The 17,482-nt window shown below is 54.2% G+C and overlaps 4 protein-coding genes across 7 annotated transcripts; 3 read left to right on the top strand and 1 right to left on the bottom strand.

Annotated features, from left to right (window-relative positions):
* Positions 1 to 314: 314 nt before the first annotated feature.
* SCAMP5 (secretory carrier membrane protein 5) lies at positions 315 to 3,319 on the bottom strand. Of its 3 annotated transcripts, none has more exons than XM_072345506.1 (7): positions 3,194 to 3,319; positions 2,696 to 2,767; positions 2,487 to 2,615; positions 1,555 to 1,711; positions 1,242 to 1,343; positions 946 to 1,063; positions 315 to 868 (listed from the first exon to the last, which is right to left on the bottom strand). In XM_072345506.1, the coding sequence occupies exons 2-7, from the start codon at positions 2,700 to 2,702 to the stop codon at positions 674 to 676; spliced, it is 708 nt and encodes a 235-aa protein (XP_072201607.1). In that variant the 5' UTR covers positions 2,703 to 2,767; positions 3,194 to 3,319; the 3' UTR covers positions 315 to 673. The 3 variants fall into 3 exon arrangements, with proteins under 3 accessions (XP_072201607.1, XP_072201608.1, XP_072201609.1); XM_072345507.1 differs by having other exon boundaries at positions 3,153 to 3,236; XM_072345508.1 differs by lacking the exon at positions 3,194 to 3,319 and adding an exon at positions 3,025 to 3,121.
* A 3,080-nt stretch (positions 3,320 to 6,399) lies between these two features.
* Positions 6,400 to 8,216, top strand: RPP25 (ribonuclease P/MRP subunit p25). The gene has a single exon (XM_072345558.1). It carries the CDS (start codon positions 6,663 to 6,665, stop codon positions 7,272 to 7,274), a length of 612 nt encoding a protein of 203 aa, XP_072201659.1. The 5' UTR covers positions 6,400 to 6,662; the 3' UTR covers positions 7,275 to 8,216.
* A 2,443-nt stretch (positions 8,217 to 10,659) lies between these two features.
* On the top strand, positions 10,660 to 14,711 carry COX5A (cytochrome c oxidase subunit 5A). Its single transcript, XM_072345617.1, has 5 exons — positions 10,660 to 10,843; positions 12,484 to 12,600; positions 13,365 to 13,486; positions 14,156 to 14,278; positions 14,555 to 14,711. Exons 1-4 carry the CDS (start codon positions 10,765 to 10,767, stop codon positions 14,267 to 14,269), a joined length of 432 nt encoding a protein of 143 aa, XP_072201718.1. The 5' UTR covers positions 10,660 to 10,764; the 3' UTR covers positions 14,270 to 14,278; positions 14,555 to 14,711.
* Positions 14,712 to 15,069: 358 nt separating this feature from the next.
* FAM219B (family with sequence similarity 219 member B) lies at positions 15,070 to 17,482 on the top strand. Of its 2 annotated transcripts, none has more exons than XM_072345582.1 (6): positions 15,070 to 15,161; positions 15,261 to 15,351; positions 15,436 to 15,526; positions 15,861 to 15,938; positions 16,235 to 16,283; positions 16,530 to 17,482. In XM_072345582.1, exons 1-6 carry the CDS (start codon positions 15,087 to 15,089, stop codon positions 16,683 to 16,685), a joined length of 540 nt encoding a protein of 179 aa, XP_072201683.1. In that variant the 5' UTR covers positions 15,070 to 15,086; the 3' UTR covers positions 16,686 to 17,482. The 2 variants fall into 2 exon arrangements, with proteins under 2 accessions (XP_072201683.1, XP_072201684.1); XM_072345583.1 differs by having other exon boundaries at positions 16,533 to 17,476.

Raw genomic sequence — 17,482 nt, 5'->3', positions numbered from 1 at the left:
CAGCATGTCAACAGCAGGACTGAAGGTTTTTTTCCTCCTCTTTTGCTTTCTTTCATTCATTCATTCTTTCTTTATCTGCTACATCAGCCATTTTTGTTTTTTTAATGGCTAAAATAGCCACCTGCTCATTAGAAAGTAGAAAAGGAGAATTCCCAGGATTGCTCGCCCTTGCTGAGACATTGGCAAATGGCTGGACACTACCAAGTGAAAGAAAACTCACATCAGAAAACCTGTAGTTCAGCTCTTATTAGAGAGGAGATGGGTGCTGGTCACTATTCTTTAATCTTTCCCTTTTTTTTGGGGGGGGGAGGGGGCTTTTGGCTGATGTAGTTCTAACACACCTATCACCACAGTAATAATAAACCACCACCGTGCACTAGTTCACAGGGAAAAGAATACAGGAACATAACACGTACTACCACGCACAATGGGAATCCTGCAGGCCAACTCACAGCCTCTTCAACGTGAGAAATAAAAGAGGGAGAAAAGAAGAGCTCGAGGTGATGATGGGGGGAAAAGGAAAGAAAGAAAAGACAGATTCTGTTACAAAGAACAGGGAAAGAGGAATGTGGTACACTTTAGCTTTCTGAAACAGCTGCAGGAACTCAGCTCAGCCTTCCTCCTCCTCCTTCCCCCCCCCCAGTGCTTTTTCCCGAGGCCACAGCCCCGTCGCTCACATCTCATTGGAGTAGGTGTAGTTGGGGGTGGCCGAGTACTGCGTCTCATGCTGCATCATGGCCCCCTGTGCAGCCCCCATGGCTGCGTTCTGCGCTGCCTGCTGCACGTGTGGGTTCTTCCAGGCTCCCGTGGTCCACTCCTCCTGAGCTTTGCTGAAGCTCCCACCGCTCCCCCGGTAGAACTTGTGCACCTGGAGCAAAGAAAGGGTTGGGATGAGGAAAAAATCCTCGCGATGACCCCCTCCCAGCCCCTGTCCCAGCACTGTACCATAGTGAGGGCGATGAAGGAGAAGACTGCCATCCCTGTGAACAGGATGGTGGGGATCAGCATCACCACAGCCGACCCCACGTTGGTCCCAAAGAAGGAGATTGCTGCAATCCAGCCACTGCAGGGAGACAGAAACAGGTGATCAGCATCCCTCCTGACTTTTGCCTTCAGTTCCAAGGAGAGAAGCTACCCCTGATGTTAGGACACCGAGGAGCTGCTTGCCCTCTTTGCTCTTCACCACCCCAAAACCACCTCCCCATTGAGCTCGTCTTCACGCCCGCACGCATGGTCCTCACCAGACACCCCATCCAGGAATCCCCACGGCCTGGATGATGCTGATAACCAACTGGGCCATGAAGGTGAAGAAGAAGGCCATGAAGCTGAAGGAGCTGTCTGTCCTGCAAGAGAGGGCTCTGTCAGTTCACGCATCTCCATCCCTGCTGCTCTACCCCCATCCAGTGCCAAACAGCCTCACAGTGAGGATTAGAAAGTACAGCTAGAAGGCTGGGCAGGGAGAGCAGAGATCCCCCAACTATTCAGGCAGTGCCCCAAAGCTAAGCACTGCATTTTAAATAACCGTGAAAGCCAAGCTCAGGTGTGACCACTTACTTGAAAGCTTTGTAAATAGGTCTAAACCAGCAGACATAGGAGCAGGGCGTAAAGAGAATGAGCCAGAGAATTGCCAGTCCCAAATTAACAGCTCCGCCGCCTCCAATCAGCCATGCGAGGCAGCCAACGAGATTCACCGCCAAGGTGATGCTGTTCACTGCAAACACACACACACACACACACAGAGGGAGCGGAGTAGCGCACACGAGGAGGGCGGCATGATCCCAAAACCCTGCAGCAGGTCAGACCCCCACTCCCCCAACCCCCACAAGCCCCTCATGGGGACTCATCCTATGCTGATAAAAAGCTCCAGGTGGAGCTGAAGTTTATCCTGGAAACTACCAAGCAGCTGTTGGGAATTTAATGCCCCAAAACAGCTTCTGCAGGGAAACACAATAATATATATATATATATTTCCCCTATTTTGTGGCTAAGTGACAGGAGGCATGCGGAGGATGTTAGAGAGATCAGGGCAGCTGAAGGGGTTAGAGAAGAGCAGTGGCTCTCAGCATGGAGCACGGCACGCAGAAGCATGCAAAGAACAGGCAAAACTCCAGGAGGGATCCAGTCCATGTGACCAACTTGACCGTGGGGCATTTGGGAACCAACAAAGGGGCTGTGAGGAGCCTAGGTCCATGAGGAAAGCCCCTTGGATGTCAAGACTCATAGTGCCTTTGCTGATGGCAAATCCTCCACCAAAGCTGTTCCAGTGCCTGATTTAGCGGTTGGCAACCCTGCTCGTGGCAAAGGGGTTGGAACTGGATGATCTTTAAGGTCCCTTCCAAACCAAATTCTATTGATTCTTCCATTCTACGAAATCCGGGAGTTGCTGCAGCCCTACCCCATCCCCATTGGGTTTGGGCACGAAGGTCTGGACAAGGCACATCACCCCCGTTTGGCTCATGTTGAGCACACGGCCAACCCCAACTCACGCATCCAGAGGTAGTAGAGCCGCTTGGCCATGGTGCGGTGCTGCGGCGGGATCTCAGCCTCAAAGTCCTGGTAGAAACATGGCTTCAGGGGGATGAAGCGGGGCAGCGGAGGGAAGTTGTTGGCTTTTTCTGCAACAAGAAATCCCGTTCATGAGGGGCGGTGAATGGAAAACAACCCAAGCCCCCCCATTCCCCCAGATTAGCCGTACCTGCCATGCTGGCACAGTCAGGACTCCCCGCTCTGTAGAGATGAGGGAAAGCAGCCGGGAGCTGCGTCAGAGCTGGAGGGAAGGAAGAGGACACGGACGGAGGCGCTGAGGGGAGTGTGGCTGCTCCCAAGCTGCCCCCATTCCCCAAACTCTCCCCTCCCCCCCTCCGGCCTCAGCACAGGGCCCGGCTTAGCGCGGACACCTGGCTCAATCCCGGCTCCCGCCCCGCTTAGCACCGTGCCGATTAGCACAGGCTCCAGCCGCGGGGTTCTGCCCACGCACAGCAGCGGGGCTCCCTCAGCTCCATTCCCGCACGGAGATGGCCTCACCGAGAAGCGAAAACCCACGGAAAACGCGGGGACACCCACGCGGCGCGTCCCCTGCTGGGCTCCGGCGGCCTCCCGGGGCCCTCCCCGTGCTGCACGACACCCCCCTCCCCCGCCAACCCCCCGCCGACCTCCCCCGCCCCGCGGCCGTCACGAGCGGGTCCCCACGCACAGCACCGGCCCCACGCGTCGCGTCGCGGGTGGCGGCGGCCGCCCGGCGCCGCTCTTGCCGCAGCGGCCGCGCTCTCGCGAGACTGCGCCGTCACCCGCCCGCCCCGCCAACGGGGCAGCCCTCCGGATCTCGCGAGAGCGGTTGGAACTGTCCAGGGTCCTGCCGCCGCCGAGCGGGGAGTGAATAGGGACGGGGTCCTATAGGGGGCGGAAGGCAGATGTAGGGCTGAGAGCTGTAGGCAGGTGGTGGGAGATCCCCTATGGGGTACGGGTGCAGTAGGTTCCACGTAGGGCAGGAGAGACTCCCAGTGAAGGAGTCTGGCATACTCCGTATGGTCGGGGTGACCTTCTGTAGGGAGTGGAGAAAGGGAGACCCCCATAGGGTGTAATAAGCTCTCCTTGAGTGAGGGGAAACTCTGGATGGAGCATATGGTAAACTCCATGTGGATCGAGGCAGACCCTCTATGGGGCAAGAGTTTGGAAGGCTCTACATGGGTCAAGGGAGATCCTCTATGGGATACGGGGAGCTCTGTATTGGGCGCAGGAAACCATATATGGGAAAGCATATAGTGGGCCCCATGTGGGAATGGGAGTCTCCATGGAGCGTATGTATACGAGACACTACATGTGGCAAGGGAGATCCTCCATGGGCAAGAGTTCAACAGCCACCATATGGGGGAGAACCTCCATAGGGGTTAAGTTCTGTATGCATTAGGGTAAACCTTATGCAGATCATGGATATGGTGAAATCCATATGAAACAAGGAGACCCTCTATGTAGTGTGTATATAGCTATTACTGTATGAGTGAAGAGAAATCCTACACGCAGCAGAGAGAACTCCCTGTAGGGTAGGAGTCTGGCACTATTCAGGGAAATGAGATTTAGGGCAGGAATGTGATAAGAGCCATATTGTTCCGGGGTTCTGGGGGATAAGCCCTGGCTGCCTGTACTGAGGAGGTTAAGAGGAGCCACCAGTAAGTTGAATTTTAGGGGACCCTACATCTACTCCCATCATATCCTGCTGTGCTCCAGCTCCTCTTCAAGGTTTTGGAGACAAGGGCAATGGCATCAGGGTGGATAAATGGCACCTGAATTAACATATCACCAAGACTTGGTACCCCACCAGCAGCTCCCAAGGACCTCTAGAAAAGTAGAGGTCTCCAAAACCAAGGTGGAGCCTCCATGCAGGCCAGTTCTAAAGGAGATAAGTCCCTACACCCAAAGGCCAATAACTGTCTCCTGCAGCTCAGCTGGTACTGAATCCCAGGGAAGGGCAAGCTCAGCACAGCCCTCAATTTCCAGCAAGGCAAGCAGATGTCTCCATAAAGCAGCCTGCTTGAACATAACCCTGCCTTACACTCAAATCAAATCCCTTCCCCTACCTTATTGCCTGGAAACCGGCTCCATGTCACAGCCACAGCACTTGCATGTGTGCCAGAAACAGTGCTGCAGCAAGCCAACCCCTTTGGGAGCATCATTATGGGGGGAAAACAGTGCTGCTGATGCTTTCAGAGCATCAGGGCATGACCACATGTAATTGGGTTGCTGCAGCTCTGAGGCACTTCTGGTTACAAACACTGAGAAGGGCATATTCTCCTCCTAGTCAAAGAGTATAACTAGGACAGTAAGGGTGACAGCCCAGCCAGCAGGGCAGAAACCTCATTACCCAGAGGCAAGCTTCATACCTGAGCTGAGGACAGTGGTCAAGCCCAACCAAGACCCCAGATCAACTGGCGCATCTCTAGCAGATCCACACTCTCAAGGTCAAGCCATAAAGTAAGCCTAGCAGCCAGGACCAGCAATAGCTAAGCAGCTCTCCAGTCAACCCGTAGACTGAGGTCCATATGAGTAGCACCAGAAACAAGCTTAGCTATCCCTAAACAGGAGACCAGCCCACAATAAATCCCAGAGAAGAAAGCTGTAAAGCTGAGCTTAAACACGGCTGTGGGACCATACAAAGGCTGTGGCTGAGGCACTGAGGTGGAGCTGATCAGGACCCTGGGTTCCCTCAATTATTCCTCTTACTCGTTGTGTTATGGCTTTACAAAGGATTTTGTCCCACTGAAGGGGTTTCAGTGGGGAGCCAGATGTTCCCAAGCCCAGGGCATAGGCTCTCTCTTAGGGATGTCACTGGCATAGGTGCTGTCCCACGTGCAATGTGACGAGCACCTGAGACCTGAGCCACCCCGATGTGACGCAGAGATGGACGGAGACTTTCCTCATATCGCATGCTTCAACTTTCCGAACTGCTCCCACATTCAGCAGATGAAAGAAAATATAGCGAGGGCAGGTGGAGGGCAGGGGCTCATGTTACTGCTGCTCCAGCTTTCACCATCTCTCTCTCCTGTTTTAACCAATTCCCTGTACTTTTCATGCAGTGCTTTTATCCCCTCAGCCCTGCTTTTGTCCCTTTCCCATCCTGCTGCTCCTCAGCTTGGAATAACTGCTGTTGTCCTCCAGCAAACACACTGACAGGGTAATGAATGGCTTCAGATGGTAATTAGCGATGGAGCTGCTAATAACGCGATTCATTTCCATTTTAAGTGCCGCAGAACGCTGCGATAAAATGGACCACGGGTGGCAGGATTTGATCCCACAGCGCAGTTTTCCTCCCTGCTGTGTGAATGGTTGTTGAAATCCTTCCTTGTTATTTTCCTAGGGGTTTTAGCATCTTTCGGAGGCAGTGTTTTGCCACAGAGGCTTTAATCCGTTTCAGCCACGCCAATGGCTCTGCCTCAGTTTCTCCTCTTGGTGTCGGGACTCGGGGTTGTCCCAACAGTGGTACCCACTCTTGCTGCATTGGGGTGGCGGGGATGGGGCTGGCCGATCCATTCATTTATTTATGGATTTTGCAAGCCCTGTTCGGGGTGAAAATAATCCCAGGTCCTCCAGAGGCCGATAAGATTTGGCAGCAAGGCAATACTCGGCATCTCTTTCCACTGTGCAATGATCCGGAGGCTGGGGTGGGGGGGAGCAGGGGACAACTGCTGCTGTTTGCGGGCAGCTTGGTGTCCTTGAGAGAAGGGACGAGGTTCTCTTTAAGGGGGCAGGACTTGGGGAGCATCACAAAGCCAGGAGAGAGCTTCTCCCTCTGCCCACCCAGGGATGGAAGCAGCAGCAGGGTGCTGGGATGGGAGGCTGAGCGAGGGGAGGAGGAGGAGGAGAAGGAGGGGAGGGAGGGGAGGGAGAGGGGGAGGATCTGCTAATTACACAGAACAGCTCTGGGGGCTGCTGAAGTCCAGAATGAAGCAAAGAGCGGCAGAAGCAAGCGCTGCAGAGGGAACAGAGGAGCCTGAGCATTGCCGAGAGCTGCAGCCGGCAGCGAACGGGGGCACCCAGGGGATCTTACAGCTCTGGCCTCCCCTGGGGACAGCCAGCACCAGGACGAGGAGAGGGGAAGGGGCCGGGGGTCCTGGAGACGTGACGTTGGAGCTGGAGGAAGGCAGCGGGGGCTCGGTGTGGGGTGAGGGATGGCGGCCAAGCCCACTGCCCAGTGTGGGATGGAGAACTTCCGAAAGGTCAAGACGTCAGAGGAGGACAGCCCCTTGCCCTTCCCCGACTTGCCCCCAGGTGTGGTGGAGATGAAAGTGAAGGAGGGCAGCAAGATCAGGAACCTGATGAGTTTCGCCATGGCTCAGATGGAGCTGAAGGGCAGCCGGCAGATTGTCTTCAGCGGCTGCGGCAGAGCGGTCACCAAGACCATCACCTGCGTGGAGATCATGAAGAGAAAGCTGGGGGGTCTTCACCAGGTCACCAAGGTACGCTACAAAACCTTGCTGGAGGTCTGGGAGAACCAGGACCCGCTGCCTGGCAGTGCAGCACAGAATCTGACCGTCCATAAGAACGTCCCTTCCATCTGCATCCTGCTCTCCCGTGACCCCCTGGACCCCAACCAGACGGGCTACCAACCCCCTGAGCCCAGAGAGGCAGGAGAAGACCCCTCGAGCTCCTCGGCCAAGGGGCTGAAGCGGCCCCTACCGCCTGCCCATGAGGAACTGCTGCCCAAGAAGCTGCAGGTAGCGGGAGCCAGCGGCCCGCAGGGCTCGGGGACAATAGACAGCCAGATGGACGGCCACTACTGACCCTATGACATGCTCACAGCAGGGTCTGGGGGGCTGCTGACCCCACACAGAACACATCCTTGTACCCCACTGGCTCCCCATTTTATGAAGGGTCTGTGGGAAAACCTCCCCTCTCCAAACTTTTCCTCCCTTTTGCCTGGTGCTGCGTGCACTTGTAGGGATGCGGAGCCACTCGTGCCTCCTGCCAGCCCTGCTAAACAGCCTCCAGCACAGCAGACCTCCAGGACTCCCACAGAGCTGAAGCATCCTTTGGATTCTCCCCATACTGAGAAAGGCAGCTGCATGCCTCCGCTCTACATCGGGATGTCTCAGCCAGCTGCAAAGAGCCCAAAGCCCATCGGAGTAACACCTTCGTTATCAAAACCATTGCAATTAACCCCAGAGAGGAGCTGTCAGGTTTATTAATGCCGGGCTCCGCACCTCGTGGCTCCTGTGATTCATCCTGAATAGCACAAACAAGCAGATGGGTCCTGCTCCCTCTCACCCAGCTCCCTGCTTTCTCTCTGCTCCTTCCTCTCCTCTTTGGCATCATTGCTATTTTGTGCTTTGCTCTGAAATACCCCAAGCTGATCCTTCCTCTCCCAGAACTGCTGCAGACTGAGAGCCAAAGAAACAAGCCCTGGAGCACTGCTGTTCATTTCAATAGCAGCCCCTCCAGTGAACAGAAATGGAAATAACCCCTCTTCCCACATCACATATTCAGGTTTTTCCTCTCCCGGAGGTGTTTGCAGCCATGGTAAAAGCATGATGATGAAGGACGGAGACAACGGGGAGCATCAGGTGGATCATCTACAACGTGATGGGCAGATGATGGGATGAAGGGGGAACTTTGTAGGTTTGGCTGTGGATCGTTTGCTATGGGCTGGCTCCCCAGAATAGCCCTTTGGAGTGAAACGCCCGCTTTTTCTAATGGTAAATGGAAACCAATGGAAAATAAAAGCTCTTTAGAAATAACTGAAGTATGTCTATGGGGAAATGTGGGGGGTGGGAGGGGGGAGGGTCATCTTTGCCACTGACCATGGCACAGATGGGTACAGTGAGGGCGGGACTGTGACTGCTGCTGAGCCAGAACAAGGGGATCCTGGCCAAATCCTGCCTCTTGGGGATGAGGAATCAGGGCCAGCTTCTTTGCATGCCCTGGCAGTCATCTGGCCCCTGCCGGCATGGCAGAGCCTGGCAAAGCCCCCCATGGAGCTCCATCTGCCCCATGTCAGCCCCTTGCCATCACATGGGGACCAAAGCGATGCAGAGATGGGTTGTGGGAGGCCAACTGAACCCAAATCCACCTGGGTCCCCTGCCCAAGCAGGACAGATTCTGCTGGCTCTAGAGAACGCAGCCTTGGGATGGAGTCAGTGGGCATCGCTGCTTTGCCAACGGCTGGCTTGGAAAGTGCTTTGTTTGGCTGGGAGAGGGAATGCAAGGAGACCAGGGGAGCAAGAAAGAAGAGGAAGGAGGGGGTAAGGGGGGTGGGTTGTTTGGCAATGACCTTGTTATCTCCCTCAGCAGGCAGCTGCTCCTCCGGGCCGGAGGCTTGTGCTTATCTGCCCTGCCACAGATTGATTCATTTCACTTATCTGCCACCATGTAATTGAACATTAATTTCCATTTGTTTTCTTGTTTTTGTGGGGCTTTCGTTCCCTGAAAGGAAGGGTTGGCATAAGAATTAGAGGGGACCGAACAGATCCCAGAATCAAATCTGTTCACAGCTCAGCGGTGCTGGGCCAGGTGCTGTGCATGCAATGCAGTCTGAGGCCAACAAGCCATTGCAGAACGGGCTGTAGCGTGCCCTCAGCCCCACAAGTAGATCAGCAGAAGCCCTCAGTGTAGCATCTTGCACCAATTTCCACCCAATCCGGGTTATGACAGAGCACGACACGTCCAGCCAAATTCTCTACCTCAGTGATCACAGATAGGGATCTCAGGTCTCCTAACCAGCAGGACCCCGAAGCCTCAGCCTTGATAAGAGCCAGGGGTTTTTGGTCTCCTAACCATCAACAGCAGGACTTTGGGGGCAGAACTCAATAAGCAGCTCGATCTAAGCACGAAGACTTCTGAGAACTAACAGTCCTTCAGTCAGCTCACGTTGCCCCCAGCAAGGAGAACAGCAAGGAGAAAGAGAGAAGGAGAAAAAAAAGCCACTCATTTCACCATATTATTTTGTTAATGTCCAAAAATGATTGTTAATTGATTCAGTACGCCGGCAATTTGGAGGCAACAGGAGGCTGGGGATTTCAAACGCTTCGCATTGCTGGCTGTGTACCAAGGATTTCCTGCGTGAAGAAATAGTTAAAACAGAATAAAAACGGGCTGCAACTCCAAATATGAAGCGTTTATAAATAGCAGGATGGCATCTGGCTCCACAGGGTCCTAAGGGGGTATTGTGAGTGAAAACAGAGAGGCTGATTGTCTGCTGTGGAGGCACAGCCCAAGGCGCCTACGAACTGTAATCTGGGGGTCGTTCTGTGGGCTTTAGGGATAGCGGCACAGCCTTACAGCAGCCTCAGCTGTGGGCAGCCCCCTGGTGTGTGTTTGGGGATGCAATGGGTCTCACCTACGCACACATCCACCTCGGGCTCATTGATGCTCTGAAGGCAGCCTGGCAGCAGGGATTCCCTTTGGGAAAGCCAGGCTGCATTCAGCCGTGGAAAGCCTTTAATGCCAAGCAGCTGCGGGCCCTGATAGCCACAAAAGCATGGAGGGCCCTGAGGGCTTTGCCTCCCTCTGAGAGGACAAGCTGCTGCTGTGCTAGCCCAGCTGCTGGGCTGCAAACAGCGAGCAGTCTGCTGCCAGGAAGGGCTCCATCCCCTCACAGCATGGCTGCCTATGGGTAGCTGATCCCTGGGGGACCTGGATTTAGAACCTAAATGCAGCATGGGCTTTCACACATCTGTATTGGGATGGGTGAACAACCAGCTGAAGGGCCGAGTTCAAAAGGTGGTAGGAAACGGGGTTACAGAAGACTGGGGGGACAGTCATTAGTGAGGTTCCCCGTGGCTCCATTTTGAGGCCAGTTCTGTGTTTCTACAAACAGTTTACAACAGAATTAGGACTCCAAGCTCTCTGGCTGCCAGCAAGCACGACCCAAGCAGCATATCCCAGATGCATAACCATACCCAGGTGACTGAGGGCAGGTGCCATCCCACCACCAGCACTGGGTACAGTCTGGGTGCCACAGAGTAACAACGAGCACCCTGAGGCAGGAAACGAAGATGGTGGTGCGTACAGACAGGAAGAACCCAGAGTACGCTGAGAGGAGGATTCCTGGCTGGAACACCACACAGCCCAAACCCCGACACAAAATGGCGGCCGGCAGCCACCGCCTTCCCGCCCAGCCGCGGCCACGTGATAGCGCGCTGCCGTTCCTCTCACAACCTTGTCCCCGCGGCGCCACCGTAGCCCTCCCCGCTCCCCTCCCCTTCCTCCCGCATCCCGCAGCCCCGCGGCCTCAGAGCGCGGCCGCCGCCCGGTGCCGTCCTGCCGCCCGCCGCCATGCTGCCCGCCGCCTCCCTTCTCCTCCGTCGCTGCGCCGCCGCCGCCGGCCTCCGCGCTGCCTTCCGCGGCCCCGCAGGTGAGCGGCGGCGGGCGGGCCGCGATGTCCTTGCCGTGACCCGGCGGGCGGGCCTGGGGCTCGGCGTCAGCTCTCGTTTCGTTTCGATCCGCTTTGATGCGGTGCCGTGTGTCCCTTCGGGAGCCGAGCTCTGCGGGGCCGTGCGAGCCATTTAACGCCGCTACGCCTGAATCAGATAGGGCTTTTCAATGGGAAAAGTCACGTTGTTCGGGTTCAAGGCTCGGCTGGCGGCACTCCACGCTGCTGGGGGGGTCGTGCTGTGTGTGTTTGGGGGGGTTAACGTGGGGGTGACAGCCCGGGCCCTGTCCTGCTGCACCCCAGCACCGGGCTGCTGTGGTGTCATTGGGGAAGGTCAGGCTGGGCAGCGCCCGCTGGGCCTCAGCACTGTGTCCCAGCTGCCCCATTCCTGCTCTGGTAACACAGATATAACGCTCTTCATCGGGTTCTAGATCACTATGGCAGCTTTGAGCTTAGGTCTGGGTGAAAAGCTGGTTGGGTTTTTGTGCTTAGAGCAAAGCATTCACCGTTGCTGCAGTTTTGTTCCATCTGTGCTTCCTGTAGGTTACGGCTGCTGGCATCTTCCAGCCTGAAAAGCTCTTGTGGGGAAGGAGGAGGAGGAGGAGCGCAGCCCAGGCCGGTGGGTCGTGCACGGGGTGCAGGCCACGTGGCTGTGGTTCCTTTCCTTTTAAAGAAGGCTTGAGCTGCGTGGTGCCCGCAGTTCATGCTGGGTTAAGGAGAGGAAAAAAGCGAGCAGTGCTGTGGAGGCCCTCAAGGTCACGCCTGAGCCTGGCTGCTCTGCAAACATTGGCACGGGGACGCTGTGCTGGAGCAGAGCAGAGCCGGCTGGGCTGGGGCTGTGACTTAAAAGAAGGGATCAGCTTGGAAAGAAACAACGTTGGTACACACACAGCCCTCAGAGACAGGAGTTTTATCCTGGATATGGAGACAGCAGTGTTTTTTTTTTGTGCTGGAAGGAATAGTCCTTCCCCTCCAAGCACTTCTGTATGGGCTGTTCTTTAACACAAACCTTCCTCAGCTCAGAACTTGTGGTGGAATCAAAGGCTGCAGCTTGTTACCCGTGAGGGTCACAAAGTGAGTTGCTGAGTGCTTTCAGGAGTTGTTTGCAGTGGAGAGTTGCTCCAGAGTAAGTCAGGGGGTTGATTTCAGTTGGATAATATCAGAACTCATAGGCTGTGCGTATTCATTTCTGGAAGGTTTGCTACTGAAGAACTGATTAACCTAACTCATCTCACAGCACAGACCAGTGATGTTCCATGGGTTTGCTTGGATCTGAAAGGAGATAAAATTCCTTTGTCTTATGGAAGCAGGCAGCTGCTTCCCATAAGCTGGTTGTACAGAATTGCTTTTCTTTGTATTTCCCCCACCCTGCTCTGAATGAAGCTGTGGGAGCCCTTTGATAGTCTGTGTTTTGGAGAGAGTAGGACACGCTTTGCCACTAAACCAACAGCTGCCATAAATAAGCTGTTCTCATCCAACGCTTATCCACACTGATTGCTGACCCAAATGAAACGTGGTGAGCGAGGTGTACGTTTTTACAGCTCGTGGTCTCTCGGTCAAGACTCAAGTGCCCTTCTCTTTGTATATCTGCTCAAAGCTTCCACCTTTCTGCTTTTATCCAGCTGTGCAGCACGCCCGCTGCTACTCCCATGGATCACAGGAGTCAGATGAAGAGTTTGATGCCCGCTGGGTGACGTATTTCAACAAGCCAGACATCGATGCTTGGGAGCTAAGGAAAGGTACGTTGAATCCAAAGGGAAGAACAGACTGCTTAGTGATAGTACTATGACTAAGGGGAACTTATTTCTACTCGGCTCACAAGGCAGTCAAGAATGCAGGCTCTTTTGCCTCAGAATACAGATATTAACTTCCTGTCTTTAGGGAGAGGAAGAAAAACTTCCGCTGTGGGGAAAGGGTTTTTGAGCTCAGTGGTTGCTTAACGCATGCCCACGCTAATTCTTCTTTGGACTTTGACTGTGTGGTTTGGCCGTAACGTGCTGCAGACCGTTTGTCTGGTTGCCTTCGTGTGTTACTTGCCAGCTGCTATTAAACTGCTTCAATTAGGGCTTGTAAAAATCTTTGCATAACAGCCATGGGGCTCGTTGCTGCATGACTCGGATAGCCAGCTTTGAAAGGGGAGGAATGGCTGCTTTCATTACACTTGAACAAAGTCATTTGGATCTCTTAGTGATTGCACAGCTCGCTTGCCACAGTGTATATGCTTCTTTTGAGAGCATGGATGATCCTGGCCCACTGGGACTTCATAAAACCAGTTTAAAACTTGGCCGTGGCTCTAGTAGTGAGAGGGGAGGAGAGTAAAAGAAAGGCCCTGGGGGTGGAGGAGTTCAAAACAGCAATGAAAGTTGCAGTTGGATTCTGCTGATGATTGCTGCTATGTTAATAATCCTTTCACAAAATGGAACAGAATAACACTTTATGGGTTCCTGTTGACATCGTGATGAGTCGATGCCAAGTTGCTCCAGCTGTTCCTTTATATTCACAGGTATAAACACACTCGTGGGTTATGACTTGGTTCCGGAACCAAAAATCATTGATGCAGCTCTGAGGGCGTGCAGACGGTTAAATGACTTTGCCAGCGCAGTCCGCATCCTGGAGGTGGTGAAGGTGAGCTGGATGATGCCTTAGGCTGCTCTGCATCACCAAAAGCCCAGCAGCAAGAGTTTCTCTTGGCTTAGCGTTAGTGATGCAGAGGCTGACTTCAGTGGGAAAATCTTGAAGGACTCTTTTGTTTCCTTATATAAGTGCTGCTAGGTGTACCTCACCAAAGGTAACTACCGCCTTTGTATGGTCCTAAATGCTGAGCTGGCTGGGATTAGCAACTCAGGGCGTTGCATGGTTAGAAAAGCAACATAAACCAACATCTCGAAACCTGAGCCCCAGGTTGGCTCAGCTCCTTAACAGGAAGTGGGGACGGGTGGGGATGGAGGCAGAGGTCTTTCCCATTGTCTTAGAAGCCAGCAGCTGTGCTCTGCTGAGTGATTGTTGCCACAATTGACAAGGACATTCCCGGAGGGCTTTGCTCCCAGATCCACTCGTTTCAGCCAGCAGAGCTCTGCAAGGCTGGAGGTGCAGACTGGATGATGGTTCCAATCTGTTTCCTGTTTTGCAAGCGATCTGCGGGCTGGTTTACGAGTCGTCCCTTGTTTCAGGAGCTTGACAAAGCTTGTAGCTTTGTGTATTGCAAGTGGTGCTTCTGGCCACAGCCTCATACGTGAAAATATCTTGTATGTGGTGGGCTTCACAATGATTTGCTCTCTGTTCTTTCCCTTTTAGGACAAGGCAGGCCCGCACAAGGAAATCTACCCCTATGTTATCCAGGAACTCAGACCAACTTTGAGTGAACTAGGAATCTCTACTCCAGAGGAGCTGGGCCTGGACAAAGCATAAACCTTGTTGGTACGGGATTCTCTCACTTCCTATTGAGATCATTGGACCCCAAAACGGGTCTGGCAAAGCCAGAGCCTATCCTCAGCTTACTATAGGTTCACGTTGGCTTGTGTTGTGGTTCTGCAATGAAACCTGCAGCACTTTCCCCTTTCAGACTTGGCCAGAGGGGAATATTAAGCCCTAATAAACTTGTCATGGGATGGATGTTACACTAAATGCAGTTTGGCTCAAGGGATGGCCAGTATGGGATGCTGCTCTAATAGCTTCCCCGTTCTTCTGTTGCAGGTGCATTACAGGAGCATTCTGCCGATGCTGCCTGATTGGACGCAGTCGCCTCAAGCCCTGAATGTTCAAGCATCACCTTATTTCAAATAACTTTATTGAATTGCAATGTATGTGATGTGGAGTTGGACTTAATAAAGGAAAAACTAGTTGAACCGAGGCACTGCCTTTGTGTGGTTATTTTGTGTGGGGATGAGAAGCAATAGGGAACGTTCCCTGTGAAGAGTGGGGGAAAAATCTCCTGGTTTTAGGGCTATTTAATAATAATAATACATATATATATAGTAGAAGAAGAAGTAGTATAGAGAATAGGAGGCTGCCTGGGGCACTGTGTACCCCGGCCCTATTAAGCGCGGTTACAGCAGCAGCCCGGAGCCCTTTGCATGAGCACAGTGCCTCCTTATCCCGCATGCGCGCGGTAGGGCACGCCCCCTCCTACTCCTCATTGGTTGCTCTCTGCTCTGCTCGCTGCCATTGGTGGAGGGGCAGGGCGAAGAGCGCTGCTATTGGTGGAGGGGCGGGGCGACGTGCGGCCATGGCGACGGACGGCGGCGGCGGGCCCGGGGCTGCGGCCTCAGCGGGCCGAGCGGGCGGGGGGCGGGGAGAGGCGGTAGGGCAGTTGTGCTGGGGGGGCTGTATGGAGATATATGGGGCTGGAGGGGTGGGAACGTATAGGCCCTGAGCTCACCGTGCTGCTTTCCTTCCGCAGTTGCCTCGCGGTGACAGGAAGCCGGGCCAGCGAGGCGGAGGGGCCGCAAGGAGCGGGCCCTACACCCTGAGCCGGGCCCCCGCCGCGCTGCGTAAGTGTGAGCCCCAACGGGGCCTGGTGTGAGGAGTTCGCACCCCAATGGCACTCTCGGCTCTCACCCTCCCCTCGGTTGCAGAGAGGCAGCGGGAGTTGGCCAGGGCGGCACTGCGGCGGCACGGGCTGCTGGGGGGGCCCGGTAGGCCCGCACTCAAACCTACAGCCAAAAGGTCGGAGCCCTTTTGTAACCTTATTGTGTTCTATATGTGTGTGGGGCGCCGGGGGCTTTGGGAGCGGGCTGGGGGGGGGGATGCTACAAGGATGGAGGTTCTGCAAGGGTTAAATAGATACTGCAACGTTGGGGCTGGGGATGCTGTGAAGAAGAGAATGCTGCAAAGGTGAGGATGGGGATGCAGCAAGGTTGGGGGTGCAGCAAGGTTGGGGGTGCAGCAGGGATCGGGGATGGTGATGCTGTAAGGATAGGAACGCTGCATGCCGTGTGGAGGGGACGTGGATTCCTGCTGCTGCCCATCACCTTGCAGCCGTGTCCCCGTGCACTTACAGAGCAGCGAAGTTTCACAAGGGCTACGTGGCACTCAGCCAGACAGCAGATGAAAGCCTGGTATCTCTGGACTCAGACAGGTGAGCGTCCCATTCTCGTTCCAGGTGGGTGTTTGTAGAGGGTCGGCATGATGGATGAGTGCCTCAGGGTGGGATTTGCCTATAAACCTCATTGTTCTAGAGGTTGATTTGTCTTGCGGCTTGGAAAGTATAAAGATGCATCTGTGATTGGGCTGGGCACCTCCTAGCAGCAAAACACCCCCGACCCAAATTTAGCAAGTAAACTCCTCGATTCCCTTGGGGTTCTTTGGAGGTTCCCTTGTCTGGCTGCTGAAGGAGCTTGCAGTACTTGTTCTGACACCATCTTTTCATCCTAGTGATGGGGAGCTGGAATCGAGGGGCTCATCTGGCTACTCCTCTGCTGAGGCAAGTCCAGGTTTGGCTCCCGGCCCCTCACACAGCTCCTGTTGGAGTCCCCTACCCCATTTCCCCCTTGGGGCTCAGCACTTTGCCTTCATTTCTAATCATGGTTAGAACAAACTGCTGCTTGTTCTGGATGTTAACTAAACCCTGCTGGTCTGTCCCCCTCTGCCACACCCATGGCAGCATTAACCAGAACACCAGTGACATTATTAACAGAGAGCATTAATCAACCCCATCTTCTCTCTCCAGCAGGTGAACCAGGACCTGAGCCGGCAGCTGCTGCAGGATGGGTACCACCTGGACGAGGTTCCAGACGACGAGGACTTGGACCTCATCCCCCCCAAACCCACCACCTCCTCTTGCCCTTGCTGCTTTGGGGATTCTCTCTCCTGTGTGGTCCAGTAGGTGCTGCTCACGTGGGACACCTCAGAAGCCACCACGTTCCTTGTCCCTTGGGATGCTCGGTGGCATCCCAAGAACTCAGTAGTGCTGCGTGCTGCATTACAGCACCCAGCCAGTCCCAAACCACTTCTGGTTGTACAGAGCAATATCACAGGGGTGACTCAGTGACATACAGCCACATGGGTTTCATCTGTCACTAGGGTAAAGAAGGGACTCATAGCAGTCCCATTCAGCCTTGAACAGCTCAGACACTATGCACCCAGAGTGCCCTAAAACCATGTCCTCTTACAAGGACACTGCTTGACATGGTCCTTCTGAATCTGTTCATTAAGCAAAAAAAATAAGGTCAAATTTGGAACAGCTCCACAAATAGGCATAGTTACATTCTTCCTCATGTCTGTGTATCTTTCTCATGCTGCCAGCTGGCCAGGGCAGGAAGGTGCCCAGGGCAGGAAGGTGCCCAAAGGGCTGCTTGCTTTTTCTTGGTATAGGTGTGTTTTTCTTTCTTGTTAGATATAAAGAAGGGCTGACGGCCTCTGGGTTTTCTTTGTGTTCCCCCCTGGGTGCCCTTCCCAGCCATCATGGTGCAGCTCAGCCCATTTGGGCACAGATTCGAGGCAGGAGAGTTCTGCCTGGTGCGGGTTTTATAAGCTGCCTTAAATCATGGTCCTGCTGTACTGTAGAGGACAATCAGCTTCTTCAAAAGAAACCTTATTTAAATAATCTATGTCTAAAGAACTGAGGATTTTTGGTATACTCCTCGTTGGAGGAAGCACACAATAAACTGGATCTTGTTACTC

This window comes from Excalfactoria chinensis, chromosome 10, assembly GCF_039878825.1.
Source record: "Excalfactoria chinensis isolate bCotChi1 chromosome 10, bCotChi1.hap2, whole genome shotgun sequence".
Lineage (NCBI taxonomy): Eukaryota > Metazoa > Chordata > Aves > Galliformes > Phasianidae > Excalfactoria > Excalfactoria chinensis.
Note: the sequence above shows the minus strand (reverse complement) of the source record. Positions and strands in the feature narration are given on the sequence as shown.